The sequence below is a fragment of the Taudactylus pleione genome, unplaced genomic scaffold (assembly GCF_031769625.1).
Source record: "Taudactylus pleione unplaced genomic scaffold, aTauple2 ptg000436l, whole genome shotgun sequence".
Taxonomy (NCBI): Eukaryota; Metazoa; Chordata; class Amphibia; order Anura; family Myobatrachidae; genus Taudactylus; species Taudactylus pleione.
The window spans coordinates 8388006-8405856 of NW_028284838.1; the positions used below are offsets into that span (position 1 = coordinate 8388006).

The 17851-nt window shown below is 39.7% G+C and overlaps 1 protein-coding gene across 10 annotated transcripts in view; it reads right to left on the reverse strand.

Moving 5' to 3' along the window:
* Nucleotides 1–4069: 4069 nt before the first annotated feature.
* MBNL1 (muscleblind like splicing regulator 1) overlaps nucleotides 4070–17851 on the reverse strand; it is a 183918-nt gene continuing 170136 nt past the window's right edge. For 5 of the 10 annotated variants that reach the window (XM_088447691.1, XM_088447698.1, XM_088447696.1 and 2 more), the window contains 4 exons: nucleotides 14577–14612; nucleotides 13682–13776; nucleotides 12263–12337; nucleotides 4070–5595 (listed from right to left, as the gene is read on the reverse strand). In XM_088447691.1, the coding sequence (XP_088303817.1) occupies nucleotides 12281–12337; nucleotides 13682–13776; nucleotides 14577–14612 (188 nt within the window). In that variant the 3' untranslated portion in view covers nucleotides 4070–5595; nucleotides 12263–12280. The remainder of the gene's footprint in view (nucleotides 5596–12262; nucleotides 12338–13681; nucleotides 13777–14576; nucleotides 14613–17851) is intronic. The other 5 variants (XM_088447699.1, XM_088447697.1, XM_088447694.1 and 2 more) reach the window with 2 other exon arrangements.

Consider the following 17851-nt stretch of genomic DNA (forward strand, 5'->3'; position numbering starts at 1 on the left):
ACCAAAATCATTTTGGAAGGACATGACATTAGCAATACACCATGGAATTGATCACCATATCCTCTGATTCAACCATAAGTGTCTGTGACTCTGAGGGTTCTGCAGCCTCTTCTGTTTATGAAGGATTCCCGGCTACAGATTATTCAGGAAATAAAAGAAATCCACTTGGTGAAATAAATGCACATCTAATGTATTATAATACTGCATTATAATATTGAGATATTTGATTCAACAAAGTTTTTTCATGGACCAATTGCTTTAAGATAATGCAAGACATAGGCTGAGGGTTAGAAACTGCAATAAAACATAAAGGGCAGATTTATATCTTCTAAAAAGGAAAAGTGGGTGTTACCCTGAGTAACCAATCAGATTATAGCGAATATTTATTTAGTACATTCTAGAAAATTATAGCTGCAATCTAATTTGTTGTTATGGGCAACAACTCCACTTTCCCCTTTAGACGTTGGCTGCTATTGAGATCTGGCGGGTGGGTTTAAAACATGTATGCAGAGGGTTTCACTTAGAACTTAAGATAGCACAGCTAACATGCAGGAAGATTCTGCTTGCAGCCTATGAGGGTGTGAGCAGAATCTGCCTACCGCAATAGGCTGACAAATGCGCAACAGGAGCTGCTAATCGCAGCTATTTGAAACTGCTGACTAATGTTGTTCCAGTGAACTGACTAGAAGCACTGTATCACTGCTTATGGCAAATTTGATATATGCTAAATTGACACGTATATTACGTTTGTGGTGTTAAATTTACATTGAGTATTGTAATCCTGTTTCTTATAACTATCAACTGATCACTACTTAACAGTCAGGTCCGGCTGCCTTTCCGTTCCAGTGAATGCAGCTGAAAAAGACTTTAATTGATATGTCGGAAAGTAAAACCTACATTTTTCATGCATTAGGATCCAGCAGTCTCTATTGACATGACACAATATTGTACTAAATATTTACAATAAATAGAATCAATACATTGATAAAGACATGGAAAGATGCAGCAGTAATGGGACATCACGCAGTGCATGCTGGTCCCCCTCAGGCATGCCACGTGCAGACATACTGTATGCTGTACTGCATGTGAGTCAAAGGACTTTCTTTCAGTTAAATTTACTCCATCTTTAGGAATTAAAGACTAAGCATCTTTTACTAAAGATGTTGCTTAATTGATACCTGTTTACCAGAAGTCTCAATTGATAACCCTTGATCAGCAAATGTATTGCAAGTTTATCTGCCAGCAAAAGTAAGCATTCATCCACATTTTTTTTTTAAAAGTTGAATATGTTGTTTTATTTAGATGCAGTTTTAAAGATGAATCAATTCACTGAATTTTACTGCAGACTTTAGTTAAATTTTCTTTAATGGGTAAAGTCTCTGCTATGAGTCTATTGAACTTCCATGCTGTTCTATCAATGAATACCAAGTTTTCACAGAGATTACAAATAACAATTAGGATTACTGTCATCATTTGTGTTATGGCATCACAGAAATAGCTCATCCTTTTATGATTAGAACTGACTAATTTTTCAACTAACACTTAATTTGGGAACATATAGATGTGTCCTGTTACTGTTGCGGCAATCGCATTAAACAGCCCTTCTAGTCACGGCTAGTCCCGTGTGCGTTTACTCATGCTGTGCGCCTTTGCGTGCATCTTTTCTGGCGCAAATGCATCTTATTCGCAATGCGGAGTCTGTATACGGAATACTAAGTTACACTGTCAGCGGCTATATTCCACACAACGTTCCATTGTGATGAATTTACAGACTCAGTCACACAGAACATACACATGCTGCTTATCATTTTAATCAGCAAAGTATGTTTGTGCGTCTTATTCACATCGCGATTAAGGCGCTTTTGTGGAAAAAAAAAGACGCCTGGCAGAGGCCGAGTTGCACGGGAGCCTGTGGCTCTCATGCACCATGTGTCACACCACTCATAACTAAAGGAGGATATACGAGGAAGTACATATCTGTGTAATGTATACACGTATATATATATATATATATATATATATATGTACACACAAGCATAAAAATGTAAATTCTTCTACTGTATGTACTTTTGGTTAGTGCATATTGTATTTAATGTACATACTAGGTATAAGATTTGTGTATTCCCCAATGGATACTTTACTACACTGTATATTTAATAATGTATAGTACACATATACAGCATAGCTATAACTGACCCTGTTTTATTAATCTTGGTGTAAAGGAAAGTAGCAGCATTTTGTGACAAAATACATCCTATACAAATCTCTGTGTACATTTATTTTTAATTCTAGATGGGACTGAATGAAAAACTGACAAACGTTCTTATCTTTCTAATGCACTCACTATTTGCTTCAAATGGCAACGTTCTGTTCAATGATCATTATGAAAGGCCACCGTGTTTGTCAGTGAAATTGCAATGTGTCAGTTACTGACTAGCTAGGCACAGAGGAGATGACTCGCATTAAAGATGTATATTAAGGCAATAAAAAGTGCAATTTTGAAAGTGTACACATAGGAAGGGTAATAAGTAAAAACATTCATAAACAGAATATTTTGGAATACCATTAAAGAGTGATGAGAAGGTAAATACCAAACTTTGGCCCTTTCAATTTGCAGCAGAGGTGGCTACCCAGGCAAGGTCCATATATTACACTTCGCTAATATAATGTAGATTAACTGTGGACATTTACTTGATTATAACGTACAGTAGTAATGTTCCACTGCAAAGCACTAATAATGAAGCAAGAAATCTCATGGTTCTACATGTAAATATAGATCTAAAGAGTGCATAGTTATTTTTTACTCTGTGTAGATATAATTTTACACAAAGGACTGCAATTTTTTTATTAGTTATTGTGTTTTTTTTATTACTGTATCTTTTGTTACTTGGTCTCAAAGACTTGTGACTTTTATCTGTGCTGTAAACAACAGGCAATTGTATTATTGGGTTGCGTACAGGATGCTGGCTCTGAGGATCCTGACAGTAAGAATCACGACGCCGGCATCCCGACAGGGTTCGGAAACCGACACCTGTCGGTCATTATCCTAACCCTCCCCCTCTCCCTACCCCACCCTCCCCGATGCCGAAACCTAACCCCCCCCTCCTTAGTGCCTAATCCTAACCCTCCCCCTAACCCCAGTACTTATCGTCGGGACGCCAGCGCCAGGATTGACTGGTGACGGGATTCCGGTGCCGGCATTCTGATCACTGGCATCCCGACTGTCGGTATTATGACCAATCCCGTATTATTATATACATGCTGCTAGGATTATGCACAGCCGTCCGGCTAATTGAGTAAAGAAAGAATATATCACAAAGTGTGACCTAATGCAAGTGAGAGGCTCCAGTAAAGACAACAACACTTGCAAAAATAGTGATTCCAGATGCGAAAAAACGCAACATTTTATTTCTTTAATCATTCAGTACATGACACTGCCCTATTTTCAATTTAAGACTACAAAACATACTATTCTCATAAAATTTTTTATTTTCAATCAATGTTTCGGTGATATGACCAAAGCATTAAAAGAGAAAAGTTATTTTGTTTAATCTGACATACTTTCCTGATGTACAGCAGCCAGCTACTCTCTGAGCACCTCTCAGCAGTTTACTAACTGCTACCAGATACGAGTTTCGGGAAATGAAAATTGGTTATTGTCACTGCACTAATAATAGAAATGAAACCACAAACATGTATTTAATGTATTTTTACTGCATAAACATGAGTATCAGTAGTAAAATAGGAAAAGTACTGTATATGTGTAAATACTTTTGTTTTTGACATAGGACACTTAAGCTGGCCACATACTAGACCAACTTAGATCCAACCAGCCAACTTGTTGATTGGTTGGAATGAAAATCTGGTAACGTATGGGAGTAACTGATCATCAGCAATTTGCTCCTAAATGCCAGAAAACAGATGAAAATGGTCATCAGACAAGTTTGTTAAATGTTTGATCGAAACAATTTGTTCAAACAACAGTTTTTGTCCATTTTCCAGCGTTTGGGTGCAAATTGCTGATTGTTATTTGCTTTCATACCTTACCAGATTTTCATTCCAACCGATCAACTAGTTGGCTGGTTGGACAGATAATCTTTAGATGTGTGGCCAGTTTAAGATTTGACCTATCACTTCATCCATTTTCTTCTTAGGAATAATTCAGTTCTGAAATATTTGTGCGTAGGCATGTCTGTGTTTCAGGGAAGGGACAGGACGTGCTAAAGTGTCTGAGCTTTAATTGCAAGTTACAAGTCAGGGACCAGCAAGATTCTGGATTTGTAGTACGATGCATGCTGTATACAGCCATTACTACACTGCCAGTGACAGCTTTGTTGCAATAAAGTTGGTTGTATTCAATCCCCACAGCATGGACATTACCACAAAACATCTTTCTAAAAATATGGGGAAATTGTGCAAATTAAAACATTTTGAAAAAACAAGGCAGTGTGTGCTGCACAAATGTTAGGCCAACATGGAAAACACAGTAACCGGTGAGCAGGCGGTCATTTTACCACTGCAAACACCAGTGTTTCATAATAATGAAGCACAGAGTACTGCTGTTTAAGAAATTGTACATAGCTGGGATCACTCCATAATAAGGAGTGGAATAATGTGAAAATAGTACGTTCTGCTTGATTTTGGCAATATTTTGCTTCTGACAGGAACCTTTGTCTTAGCTTCTGCTAGATGACCACATTTAAATAGTTTAAATGCTATGCTATATAAAGGCTCCACAACACAATGCATGTCATCTACACACTGGGATATTCTTTGTTATCTCTGGTACATTGTTTAATACCACATAAAAGAAAATGCCATTTCTAGTGATGTCATCTAGGAATCTTAGGTATAGCTAATTTCTGTGAGAACTTTGGCTTTGAAAATCCAATAGGGCCTTTGGCTGACTCATAATGGCACAAAAATTAGAAAACAAATAATAATAATAACACTGTTGCAATAATACTCTATAATGATGCACAGTCAATGGCACTTCATGAGAACATTTAGTAATACCATACTTAAAGCCTTAATGTGCTTTAAAAACATACACAGCTGTGGTTTGCTTGGCACATTCATCTGTGTCAGACCTCTTGCCACCTCTTACAATCTATAACAAGAAAAATATTATCCTTATAAAACTACTTTGCATGCATACTCTCAGCTACAATGGCAATTTTTAAATACAAGGTGCACCTTTTGTTATTTGTAAACCTTGAAAGAAAAAACTCATAATCTTGGTCTAAAGACGTACCAACACATTTGAGATAGATGTTTATAACATAGTCTGAATTTTCAATGCGAGAAGAAACCAGTACACAAGATGGACAGGTGACGTATGTATGCAATTTGCTTTTTGAAGAAAACAGGATGTTTTCTACTTATAGTAGTAATATTACTTTAGCACAAATATCAATAAAATGTACAAATTATATATTGTAATGTGTGTGATGGGAATCCATGTTGATCTTGGCATTGTTCAGCATGCACTGTGGGAAACTTTCAGTCTCTTGTTTGTACTGTATGCATACTATGGCTAATGGCCTTGGCCTGTATTTTTCTTCAAGTTCACTGTCCTTTTCTCCTTAGTATGATCTATGGGAAAACAGAAATTATACATAGTGTTGATGTTAACCATATGATCAATTACATTTATATTATCAATGTTATATTTGTGGAGCCCAGATATTTTCAACCGCGATACTGTACTTCACGCAAACCCTTTTGGGTTCATTTTACACTTTCATTTTATATATCTGCCATAATTAAAAAAAACATATGGAATAATTTTATCCATAAAGAGGAAACATTATTGTTGTTCACTTTTACTGTAGGTATCCTACATTATAATAATTGAATGAAGTGTTATGGTCTAAACAATAAATTTGAATAATTGCACAACGTGTGCATACACAGCATATTCATACTGTAGCCACTCTTCCCTCTAAAATAAACAATCTGTAAATAATACTGTTAATCTGGGTTTACACTAGGCCGAACCGGCGACCTATATGACGAGTCCATACACACTTACCAATCGTCTGCCCGATGTGCCAGGCTTGATGATACAACTGGGCGGGCATTTAAATTTGCCCAAGCAGTTGAACTGTCACTCATCGGCGGGTCCCTGCAGCATGTGTACGGGCGATTGGCGGTCAACTTTCAGGTATATCTGCCATCTGCTGTGCTGCAGGGCTGATTACATATGTCTGTGAACAACGTCATTCACAGACATATGCACTATGGATATATCTCCTGTTCACTGGAACGGCCAATATATTTATCAGTGTGTACCCAGCTTTAGACATTTAACTTGCTAGGACAAATCCTGCAGATTGTGAATGGAATCCGTCAGTCCTCATCAAATGAACCATTTAACTCTCTTTTCTGGATTGCTCATTTTAAAGAGAGCCTTATTCATAATCCATTCTTCCATTATCAGATAACTGATAATATATTATCAAACTCTGGGGCTGATGCTGAGTTGAGTGTATGCCAGATTGAGGAGTGTATCCTGGATTTTAGCGCACTGTTCATGCTCCAGAAACAAGCGTTCGCAAGCATGAGCTATGTAGACTCCTACGTATTTCAGTCACAACTCCACATGGGACTAAAGGGAAGTAACTGGGCTGTAATGGCGTGCTTGTACACTGGCAAAATTCAGAGAGGGTATGTTGACGGAATTGCGTGCTATTGAGAGCTGGAAGCATCTTTACACCAAATATAGGCTGGTAATGATGATGATGAGTATGATACCAAGCGTATGTATAGGGGTGATCTGCTTATAAAGATACATACAACTCGGCATATGTGTGAATAGATGCATGTTTTTTCAATGTATGCAAAGCATTGGATTCAACTCTGCATCAGGCCCAACAGGAAGATGACTATCTTCTGCAGTATCAGTGCATGGATATAGCTTAGGGATGGCCATCGGAGGGTTAACCATCTATAGTCTCCATCGATGATGCCATTGGTGCTTAGCGTCGATGGCATGGACCCATCAATAGTTTGACCCATAGATGGACATACCTGCTTTGTGACACAATGGGCAGCAGGTCAATCCCTTAAAGGGGGCAGGACTGAGCTGGGCAGGGCTAAGTTCTGTGCCCCCTGTGTAGAGGAATTGTTGCCTCTATGCCATAGATGGCAAAAACCATTGGATCTCCACCATCAATGGTTGCTATAAATCGATGGGATATGGCCATCCCTAATGTAGCTCGGACTACATGTACCTAGGGAGCAGGGAAAGTGCCTGTGTGTAAGATATTTTAGCAGTAAACATTTGCTAAAGAAAACACACATGCTTTCCTATGACACACTGTTTGTTTGATTTTTGCTCTTTACAGCACAACATACTGTAATACATAAGGTACTTTCCCTATATACAGATGTGTCCTCATATATTGTTGCTGCAGTCACTCCCGGCATGCCAGGTCCAGTATGACAATGCTTGCGCCAAATGTCTTTTTTGCATCTTTTTCACCTGAAAATGTGTCTTAGTCACAATCAGATGCACCAGGAGACTGCACTGCTTATTGTGGTATGCGGCACTTGTATATCTGTGTGCGACTGAGTCTGAATCTGTATACAAAGTGCTACGATGCAGCGGCCGCTGCTGTTCCATGCCAAGTTCTGTTGTGCCCCATTAACAGACCCAGTCGCACACAGCTATACAAGTGTCACATATCGAATGAATCAGTGCAGTCTTCTGGTAGTGTCTTAGTCGCCTCACATTGCAGCTAAGGCCTCCAACGCACGCCAGGTGTCTCGTGGCGCATGGCGTATTGATGCTAGATTTATGAAGACACCTCTGTAGTACATGCATCATTGTCAACTCTAGTAGTCAACATAACATTGGAATCTGAAGTTTGTGGGTAAACAGAGTTCATGGACATTTGTGAAAATGATGGCACCATAGAGATAGATGTGATGAAACATGAAAATATATCCTTATGTAGGTGGATTGTGATATCATCCCTGTATGTACTGTTGAACTGTATATAAAAGAATGGAGATGTTGCTTGTATCATATTCTCATTTTGAACATTTACTGTGTTGGAATATATAAATAAACCCACCTGGATTTGGATATGTCACCTGCTTGTTTCAAATTAAACATTGTGCATTACAAAAAATAATTATCCCTTATTGTAACAAAAAAGGAATATTAGAAGGAACCTCGTACTCCTCAGTGCACCAATGAGCGGTTCAGTATTACTCGGTTCTTTTGCCAAACTAGCGAAAGTTCAGATTTATCTTATTGGCTATCCAAAACACATGACAGCCGGATAGCCAATAGTATGCCGTTTTTGATATCCGAACATAACCGAGAAAGTCCGAACTGCTCATCTCTTATCTACATTAGACAGTACATGTGTATGTGTGTATGTAATAGATTCTATAGCCCATTATTCAGTGTGCATGTCATGTACCTGACATGGCAGGATATGCAGTTATTTATAGTATTAAAAAGGACATAAATTACAATGGAAAAGTAGGCCATTAACACTATAACTGAAATATACCAAAGCCATTTCCTGGATATAGAAATTGTAATCAATATATTAATTTATGTCCAGGCAATGCAATCATGTTATTGACAGATGCTACTGCACTGTGATGCATGCACACTGATACTGATAGAGAGAATGCTGGCTATAGGAGGGGAGGAACTATTCACAACACAGTCCCAAACAACCGTGTGATGCATGCTGCTGAGTCAATGCCCATGCCTCTTGCCCTCTGAGATGGTAAAGTTACCATCTGCTGACCAAGGCTGTTACTGTTACTAGTGACAACAACATACTGTATGCAGCTATTTACTACTAACAATAAATTCTTTTAACTTGTCATCCACAGTGAACTTCTGGGCAGCCAGGTAGAAATGGCTTAGGATTTTAGTAACTCTGATTACCGTAGCTGTTCTTTCAGCAAGCAGAAGAAGCAATGTTTTGGTACATGGAATCATCAGTAAGGATTCCCTAGCAGGTGATCAGCTGCATCCCCTCTCTCCTGTTATTCCGATGTGAAGATGGTGGAGTTGATGAAGCAATGAACTGCTGCTCTAACATTGTCTCCACACCCAACTGTATCCACTCTAATGTAAGACTTCATAATGATATAACTCATTAATTAGGCTTAGAAGTTCCAATAATGTGTATAGGATGTCTGGTTATAACACATGGGGCACTGCAGCCAAACGTTTATGGCACTGTATAAAACAGGTCGGCCATAAAATCTAAAATCATGTGTTAAAAAAGGTGATTACACTTTATGCACCTGTGTCCTGTATTGTTTGCATAAAAGAAAGGACATCTTGCCCTTAAATATGACACACTAGCATCCAATCAGATTCTAGCTATCATTTATTTAGAACATTCTAGAAAATGGCAGCTAGCATCTGATTGGTTCCCTTTTACGGGTAATAGATAAATCTACCCCTTTACTGTTAAATAGAAATATATTCTTGTGTTGGAACTAAAATGAGAGCCTGTAACTACCCTTTCATAATGTGACAGGTGCCATCATTTGTTACACTACCAGATGCCTACTGATTCCTTGCCTACTTCCTATGCTACAACCATTAGCAGGAAAACGATTGCAGGAAAATAAAGTGAATAAAAAAAAGTAAATATTCAAAATAAGTGGTGTATTAACAACAGGCATATCTTATATACTGCTGAGTATATTAGAGTAAGAGGGCATTTATTCATGACATGTGCATTGTCAAATCATATAATACTTTAATACAATAAAAAAAGAGAACTTAGTGCATCACTATACTAAATAGTAAAGGTACCAACATGCTCACTAATTTGCACACAGAGCAGCAGTGCACTATACATAAGCGCCAATGAGGTCAGCCTCACCGTTCCTAAATCTCACAGCTCCCAATCCACACCCAGGCACATCACATCAAATGGTGCAGCTTAAGCTGGGTACACACTGAGACGATGTCATTACGATTTGGTCATATTGGTTCAATATTAACAACATATCATGTAGTGTGTATGCACGATATGCCCGTTCCCGAGATCGCATGCAATGTCGTCAGGTTTGATGTGCTCCACATCAAACCTGACAATATCGCTTGCGGCTCCATGCCATGTTAATGAAGAAAGGAACGAGGGATTGTTCCGAGGTTCATTACATCGCTCCAATGTGTACCCGCGGTACGATATGACGAACCTTCATATCATCCGGGGACACATCGTCCAGTGTGTACCCACTTAGGGCCTGATTCAGAGCTGCTCGTAAGCGGCCGCTCGTTCGTTCCGAGCGATGTTTGCCCAACTGCGCATGCGTACGGATCATTATACGTATGTGCGAACCAGTCAGTGCGGTCGAAATTCATGTGCTCGCAAAATAGCGAATGCCTGATAATTTGAGTGACAGAAAGAGGCGTTTGTGGGTGGTAACAGGGGAAGGTGCTTGAAAACGGGGAGTGGAGATCAGAACGCAGGCGTGCTTAAAGGTCAAAACAGGCGTTTTATGGGTGTGCGTAATTAACAAAGCAGCGTCATTGACCACGTCACTGGGCTATTTTATAGCCAGAACTGCTCGCAAGATTGAGGTAGGAAAAACCAACCACAAGAATAGCGAGCAGTTCATACGCTGGTCGATGTACTCGATTAATCTAATAAATAGCGGACATTACGTAGGATGCGAGCGGCCAGGGGCGTAGTTTTCCAAAAAACGACCGCAAGTTTTGTTCGCTCGTTCAGACATAGAGGCGTGAACAGACCGCAAAGAGCGAACGGTTCATTTGAACAGCCACCCCTATTTTCGGGACGAGCAAGCGCTAATTGCGTCCGGCTCTGAATCAGGCCCTTAAAGTCTTCTCCATTTGTATGAGGAGTAAGTAGTATTTTCTTTGTACATACAGATGGGTCCTCATACCTCTAGCCTCAATACACCATGCAGCTTGCGACTTGCCTGGCATGAACAAGCTGCATCTAATTGGCAATGCAATGTGACTAGGATGCACTGTGCTGAGTAATTTGATATGCGACACTTGTATATCTGTGTGTACCTGAGTCTGTATATGAGGCACAATGGAACTTGGAATGAAAAAGCTGCGGCGGCTACATTGTAGCACTTCATATACAGATTCAGAGACTCAGTCGCACAAAGATATCAAGTGTCACATACTGTATCAAATTAATCAGCACAGTTTCCTGTTGGGTCCTAGACACTTCACATTACGACTTGGGCGTGTTTTCATCAAAAAGAGACACAAAAAGGACACATCTGTACACACAGGGCACTGGGACCATATGCAATATAGCTTTTAGGCCATTATAACAACTCTAGAAGACTGTATGCAAGCAGAAATCCACATTTTGGACCTCATTCAGAGTCGGTCGTTGCGGCCGCACGGTCGTAAGGTAAAAGGGGCCAGATATGCAAATGAAGCGCTCACAAGTTGCGTCGTTAAGATGGGATCGTTAGCTGGACGAGCGAGGGGAGGATGCGGCCATAAGACTAAAAATATGCCCCCTTCTCGTTCGCATTACACGTCATCTCCGGGCATATAAGGATTAATCGAGACCATCGGAGCTGCTCCTAGAGCTTAAGGATGACCATACCCTCTCTTAAGCACTATGATCTAGTCAGTGTAAAAACCTCCCATATCACATGTGCCATGACACTACTTAGTTAACTATGCACTCCCATAAAACGCAGTTTGCATAGTCAAGCATGCCTGCGTTCGGATCTCCACTCCCCCGTTCACAAGCACCTTCCCCTGTTACCACCCACAAACGCCTCATCCTGTCACTCAAACTAACGACCTGGCTGTGTTCAAGAAGAGAGCAATTTCTGCTCGTAATAGCTAGTTTGCGCACGCGCTTTGCGAATTTTATGCATGCGCAGTTTAGCGAACATTGGTGGTGTACGACCGACTCTGAATGAGGTCCTTAGTGCTGCCTCAGGAGTGCTCACAGATTGATTGCGGGTCTCTAGCTGAAAGCTTTCAGCAATTTATATGGAAGAAGAGAACACGCTGTACCACCCGCGGGTAATTGACTCTGCCCATTATCTTGGAGAGGGTATAAACCATACGTTCCAATGTAATTCACTCTGGAGGTTTATTATGTTATAAATAATTCCAAATTATAATACCCTATTGAGTGACTATTGCAAATGAATTTGTCCCTGAAATACTCCTATCATTTAGTGCACTATACCCCAGAAGACTGGTAATTATTTCAAAAACACATTAAAGCATCTGAAATTTGAAAACACAGAAGCAACTTACTGCATTGGGACACGATCTCTAGAGCTGTGTAACATACTTGTGACTACTCAGATGATCTGCAGATATTATGGGTATCTGTAGGTAAAACATGTTTACAATGAATTGAAAATATTTGCAGCCAAAAATCAGCTGCTTCTAAACAACACAACAAAAGCACTTGACTTCTGAATATGAAGCAATAAGTACATTGTGAAACTAAAGTAAATGCTATAGTAGCAAACTGGTGTTAAAATTGCTTAACAACTCTAAATGAGTGACAGTAGCAGCACAGGATGCCAAGAGAGCGATACATTACAGATTACGTGTGTAGCGGCTATTGGAAAGAGACCCCTTTGTTGGTCAGACACAAAAGTCATCATTGAGTACTAACTAGGATTGTGTAACCAGGGAACTCAAGAATAGATATGATTTGCAGAAAAGGTACTTTGAAATGTTTTTGGGGTCATTTCAGTCTTCTGACAAGCCCATACTAGAGATTCAGCTGAAGATAGGACACAGTTGTCTATAAATTTTTTGTATGTGCATTGATTTTTTTTTTTTTAAATAAATTTATCTCACTTCTGCCGTCTTCTAAAGTTTGTTGCAAGTGGAAATCAAAGACCAGGTCATAAATCAACTTACGCTGACTCAACTACAAAAGTATTGGATGGAATAAATCCACCACAATGGATAACCGAATAAGGAGGTTGTCCAAAAGTAATCTCATTGAAGTATACTACAGGTGACCTCTGGAATGGCTGTTATCAAATTTTGTAAAGTAAAAAAACAAAACAAGACATCTACAGAAAAGATTAATGTTCAACTTGGTCACACAGATGGACAAGCTTCATCAGTGAAGCCTCATACTGATAAAATCCCAAATTATTGCACATGAACGCGCAACAACCCAGGATTCTTGTCAATGGAAACGGCTCCACCCGGTTCCAGTTACATCAGATGCAAGGAGATGATGTCATCTCTAAGCGCCGGCATGGTTTGGAACTCTGTTCCAAATCCCGGGTCAGACCCGGGACTTTGGCGGGAAAGTGGTAGGCCAGATAAAGTCTAGGGTCTTCACGGTGCCTGATCAACTTATGATAACTATTGGGCATGACACACACTGTAAATATTTCATAGCAAGTTAGCAAATAGCAGCACAGGGTGTATACTTCTGTTTGACTCATTTCAACTGTCCCCATTACCCACCATGGTCACTGCAAAGCAGTGAAATATTTTTTTGCACATTCTTTTGACTGAAAAATGTCTTATATTACATTAAACAAGCCGTTACGCTGCCGTTTCAATAAAATATTTTCACAAGCTGAAACATGCTGCGAGGAATAATCAGTATGCCAACAGGAGGTAAGGTGAACACAGAGTGTTATTACAAAGCACTGATTTAGAGTTGTTCATAAGAATGTAAGCTGTAAATGAGCAAACCTGGTTGGCTGCGGCTGTTGCAGCGAAGGGAACACTTGTGGCAGATGTTGCGGCTGCAGACACAGTAGCCGGCGCTGTACCGTGCACCATGGGAACTTTCCGAGTGAAATCACATAAGCAGACATACAGGAGAGTGTAGCAGAGGGGGAACCATAGCAACAGGTGGCAGAACAATTTGGCATGGGATTTATTGCAGCGTGAAGCCACGTGGCGTAACATCACCAGCGAGTGGCATGCAATCAAGTGCAAAAGCAGGTCAGCATTCCAGGGAAAAAGAGGAAAAGGATGGGATGAAAGAGAAAAAAAAGGGAAAATGTTTGTTACCATCAAAACAAGGTATTTATCACACACAAAGCTTCATTTATATGATTCTGACCCACTTTATTTAAAGTGTACCTGTCACATACGTATAGTAAAGGCAACCATAGGCTGAAACAATGGTCATTAAATAGCAGCCTATCGTTTCACAGGGAGCAAGTGACATCAATGAGTCAAGTCAACTGGCCCTGCCCACAAAATGACTTTCGCCCCTGAATTTAGGTTGATTGGTACACTTTAAATAGTTCCATTTGCTTCTAAATCTGATTTTTATTCACATGAAGGGCATATACGAATTTAGAAGAATAATAAAAATGACAGAACTTTTAGCTGACTTCTAAGTTCTAATACAAACTAACAACAGTCAAAATCCACATATTAGGCAGCAAATGATGTCACATTCTAAGCAGTAATTTTCAAATCACAGCCTAGGTATTTGATCAAATAATCATATTGTTTTCAGTAAAATTAGTGGGACAGCACAGCCTAGATACACGGTACTAGTCATGGATTTTGAGTGCAAGAATAAAAGATCATTAGGAATGTAATATAATTAAGAAACAAAGCTGGCACCTACCAACATTTGCAGCGGGTGTCATGCACAATATTGAGCCTGCCCATCATGCATTGCAACAGGAAGGTGGATTGAAAAGGGAAAAGAATTAAAAACAACCCATCACACAATGTTATTAGGAAAAAAATATAATTTAAACAAGAAAGAAAATTGTTGTTAAGGCATAAAACAGTGAGCATTCTGAAATCACAGAGGAGCACGGTGGGTGATTAGGATATTTGTGGAGCAGAGGTACAAAGGGTAAACTAGGTTACTGATCATCTCATTTGTTAGTGTTGCAAGACAATATGTACTTAATAACAGTGACATTTACACACTGGTACACTGTAGGTTGCAATATGTGATAGAACTTTTTGGCACTCCATTACTTATATAAACACTGCCCTTTCCTAGAATGACTTTGATGATCTGTTACATTTTATTAACCAGTGAATGACTCCCAAACCTCATATAGCCTAGTGCCTCTGTATCCCTAGCTGGTGTACTTAGCATTACTCCTTGCTGATTATAGGACTTACGTAATATCACTTTACAATTGATTTTTAATAACCTATTTTTACTATAATTATAAGGGATAAGATTAGTAGCTTCCTTTGGAGGAGATGTACTAAGCCTTGGAGATAAAGTACTAACCAATCAGCTCCTGTCACATTATAGGCTGTGTTTGAAAAATGACAGTTAAGATCTAATTGGTTGGTACTTTATCTCTCTCAAAGGCTTAGTAGATCTACCCCTATATTCTTTACATGAAATTCAAAATGTTTATTTATCAAGAGTTTGGAATCCGCTGCATGTGAACTAATAAATGAAACAAGCGCGTTCTATATTATATTTGTACAATATACCGTAAAGGAAGCATAGCAAGACTTTTATACACTAATTCAAAGATGGACGGAATGACAGAGGCGCACCCAAGTAACTTTGCAATTCCGTCCATCCTATTGCAAATGCAGAAGGAGGTGTCAGACACCCCCATGCTGCCACATCGCGACCAACGCTCCTTTGGTCAGGCTGCGGGAGCTGAAGCTTCCTTCAGCCTGACCTGGGGCTGGCCACTTCAGACGCCAGGAATCTGCATCCCCTGACGCAGACCCTGACCTCATCCCTCCCAGAAAACTAGGGTTACACGCTCCTGTTTCCGGGAACAGGGACCAGCTGCCCCCCAAAACTGTATCACATCAACCATGCTGCGGCTTGGGGGGGATTCAGGGGGGGACTGCGAACATAATCACATGACCCATTCAGTACATATGCAAAACGGGCCCTGTGCAGACGCAGACCCCTACCCATCGAAGATGTACGGTCATCATCGAATGAACGTACATCTCTGAATCAGGCCCTAAGTTCATGTTAAAGTTGAATCCCAGTAGATTAAGTACACATGGAATACAGGAGTGTAATTGTGTCTGGACCAGTAAAGGAGCTATAAAATGTACTCTCTCAATTATACCAGTAAAGTGGTTACTATGTTCAGGGGCAATCGTGCTTTCAGAATATATTCGGATAAAGAAGATTCTAAATTGGACAACCAACTTCTGTATTTTAAGCAATGGGAGTTACATATACATTTTTAAAAATAACTCTACCCAAAAAATTAAACTAGGTTAAATCTAGTGTTCTACACACTTTTGCTCCTTGTTAATCTAATCTACCATTTCTGTAAATTCTCATAAGGTCCCATTCTTCTGCCCCATAACCTGAACATGCAAGACAGAGACATGGCTGTTGTCAGAACCCATTGTGTAGTTAACATGGGCTGAGAAGTACAGAGGGATGGGACACAGACAACAGCTCCACCTGTCAGAATCACGTACGTGGGAGACTACTAGATGGAGACAGCACCGACCCAGCAGAATAAACAAAAGGGAACTACAGCATTATTCTGGGTGATGCCTGTACTGGTGGTTATATGAGCTTATATTAGGTTCAGTAGTCTTCTGCTGAGTGTAGATATACAGATTTATAGACATATATACATAACACCTCCAACAGTTAGCCCAAAAACCATCAACTTACTACTCTGTGTGCAGATGTCCAAATGTATGTGGGTATTAAATGAATTTAAAATGATTGCCTGTATTATAGGAAGTGAATAAACTAGATTCTCCATTTAATAGCAAATCTCGTTTTCACTGCTCTAGAAATGATCTTCATGCTATTAATGCAGGGTATTGAACCCTATATACGTCTGCTGACAAACTACAAATCTGATAATCCATTGTCAGCTACTGCAATACCGCTCTGTGTATAATAAGCATTATACTTCACTGATGGGTGCATAAGGAAATATTACAAAGCCCTCACCCATTCCTCTCCCATTTACATCTCTGATCTCATCTCCCTTCACTCTTCTAGCCGCCCTCTTCGTTCACTTAATACACGCCGCCTTTCATGCCAATTGATTACTTCCTCCCACTCCCGCCTCCAAGATTTTGCCCGTGCTGCTCCTCACCTTTGGAACTCCCTCCCTCTCCCTATCAGACTCTGCACCTCTCTACAATCTTTCAAACGAGCTCTCAAGGCCCACTACTTCATTAAAGCCTTCCAGCTCTCATCCTAACTTGCTGCTACATCTTCCTTTCTCCCCGCCCACCCCATTCTGTGTCACTCCTGTTTGTCTTCCCCTCCCTTAAAGAATGTAAGCTCTTTCGAGCAGGGCCCTCTACCCTCTTGTGCTTCTCCCTACTGTAATTTAATTTATGTCTTACTCCCCACTAGGGCAACTAACACTTGGCTGCTCATACGGGCTTTAAGGTTGCTAATATTGCAATGTTTATCCATGTCCTGTATTGTATTGTATTGTAAGTCAATGGTTACATTTTTGTCTATGTACTTTGTAAGGCGCTGCGGAACACTTGTGGCGTTATATAAATAAATGATAATAATAATAATAATTGTATTGAACTATTAGTATATAAATAGTAAAATAAGTGGTAATGGAAATGATAACTAATTTGTAACGCATCAGAATAACTTGCACACACATGCACGTGTAAATGAGATGGGGAGGAAGCTGTTCATCTGCCTTTTTCACCAATGATTATACTTTATGTAATAACCGTGCAGTAATGCTAATAAATGTCAATTCACATGTCAAGTCAGTAGGTCAGTATAACTGTAATGCCACAGCCCATGTCCTTATGACCTATAGTATTTTCCATTTGCATATGAACAAATGAATGTGCTCTTAGCACCATGAATTAATATTTGTTTAAATTAATTTCTATCTGCTTAACCCCACCCCATTGCTGTTAGCCTCTCCCTAATGCCAATGGCAC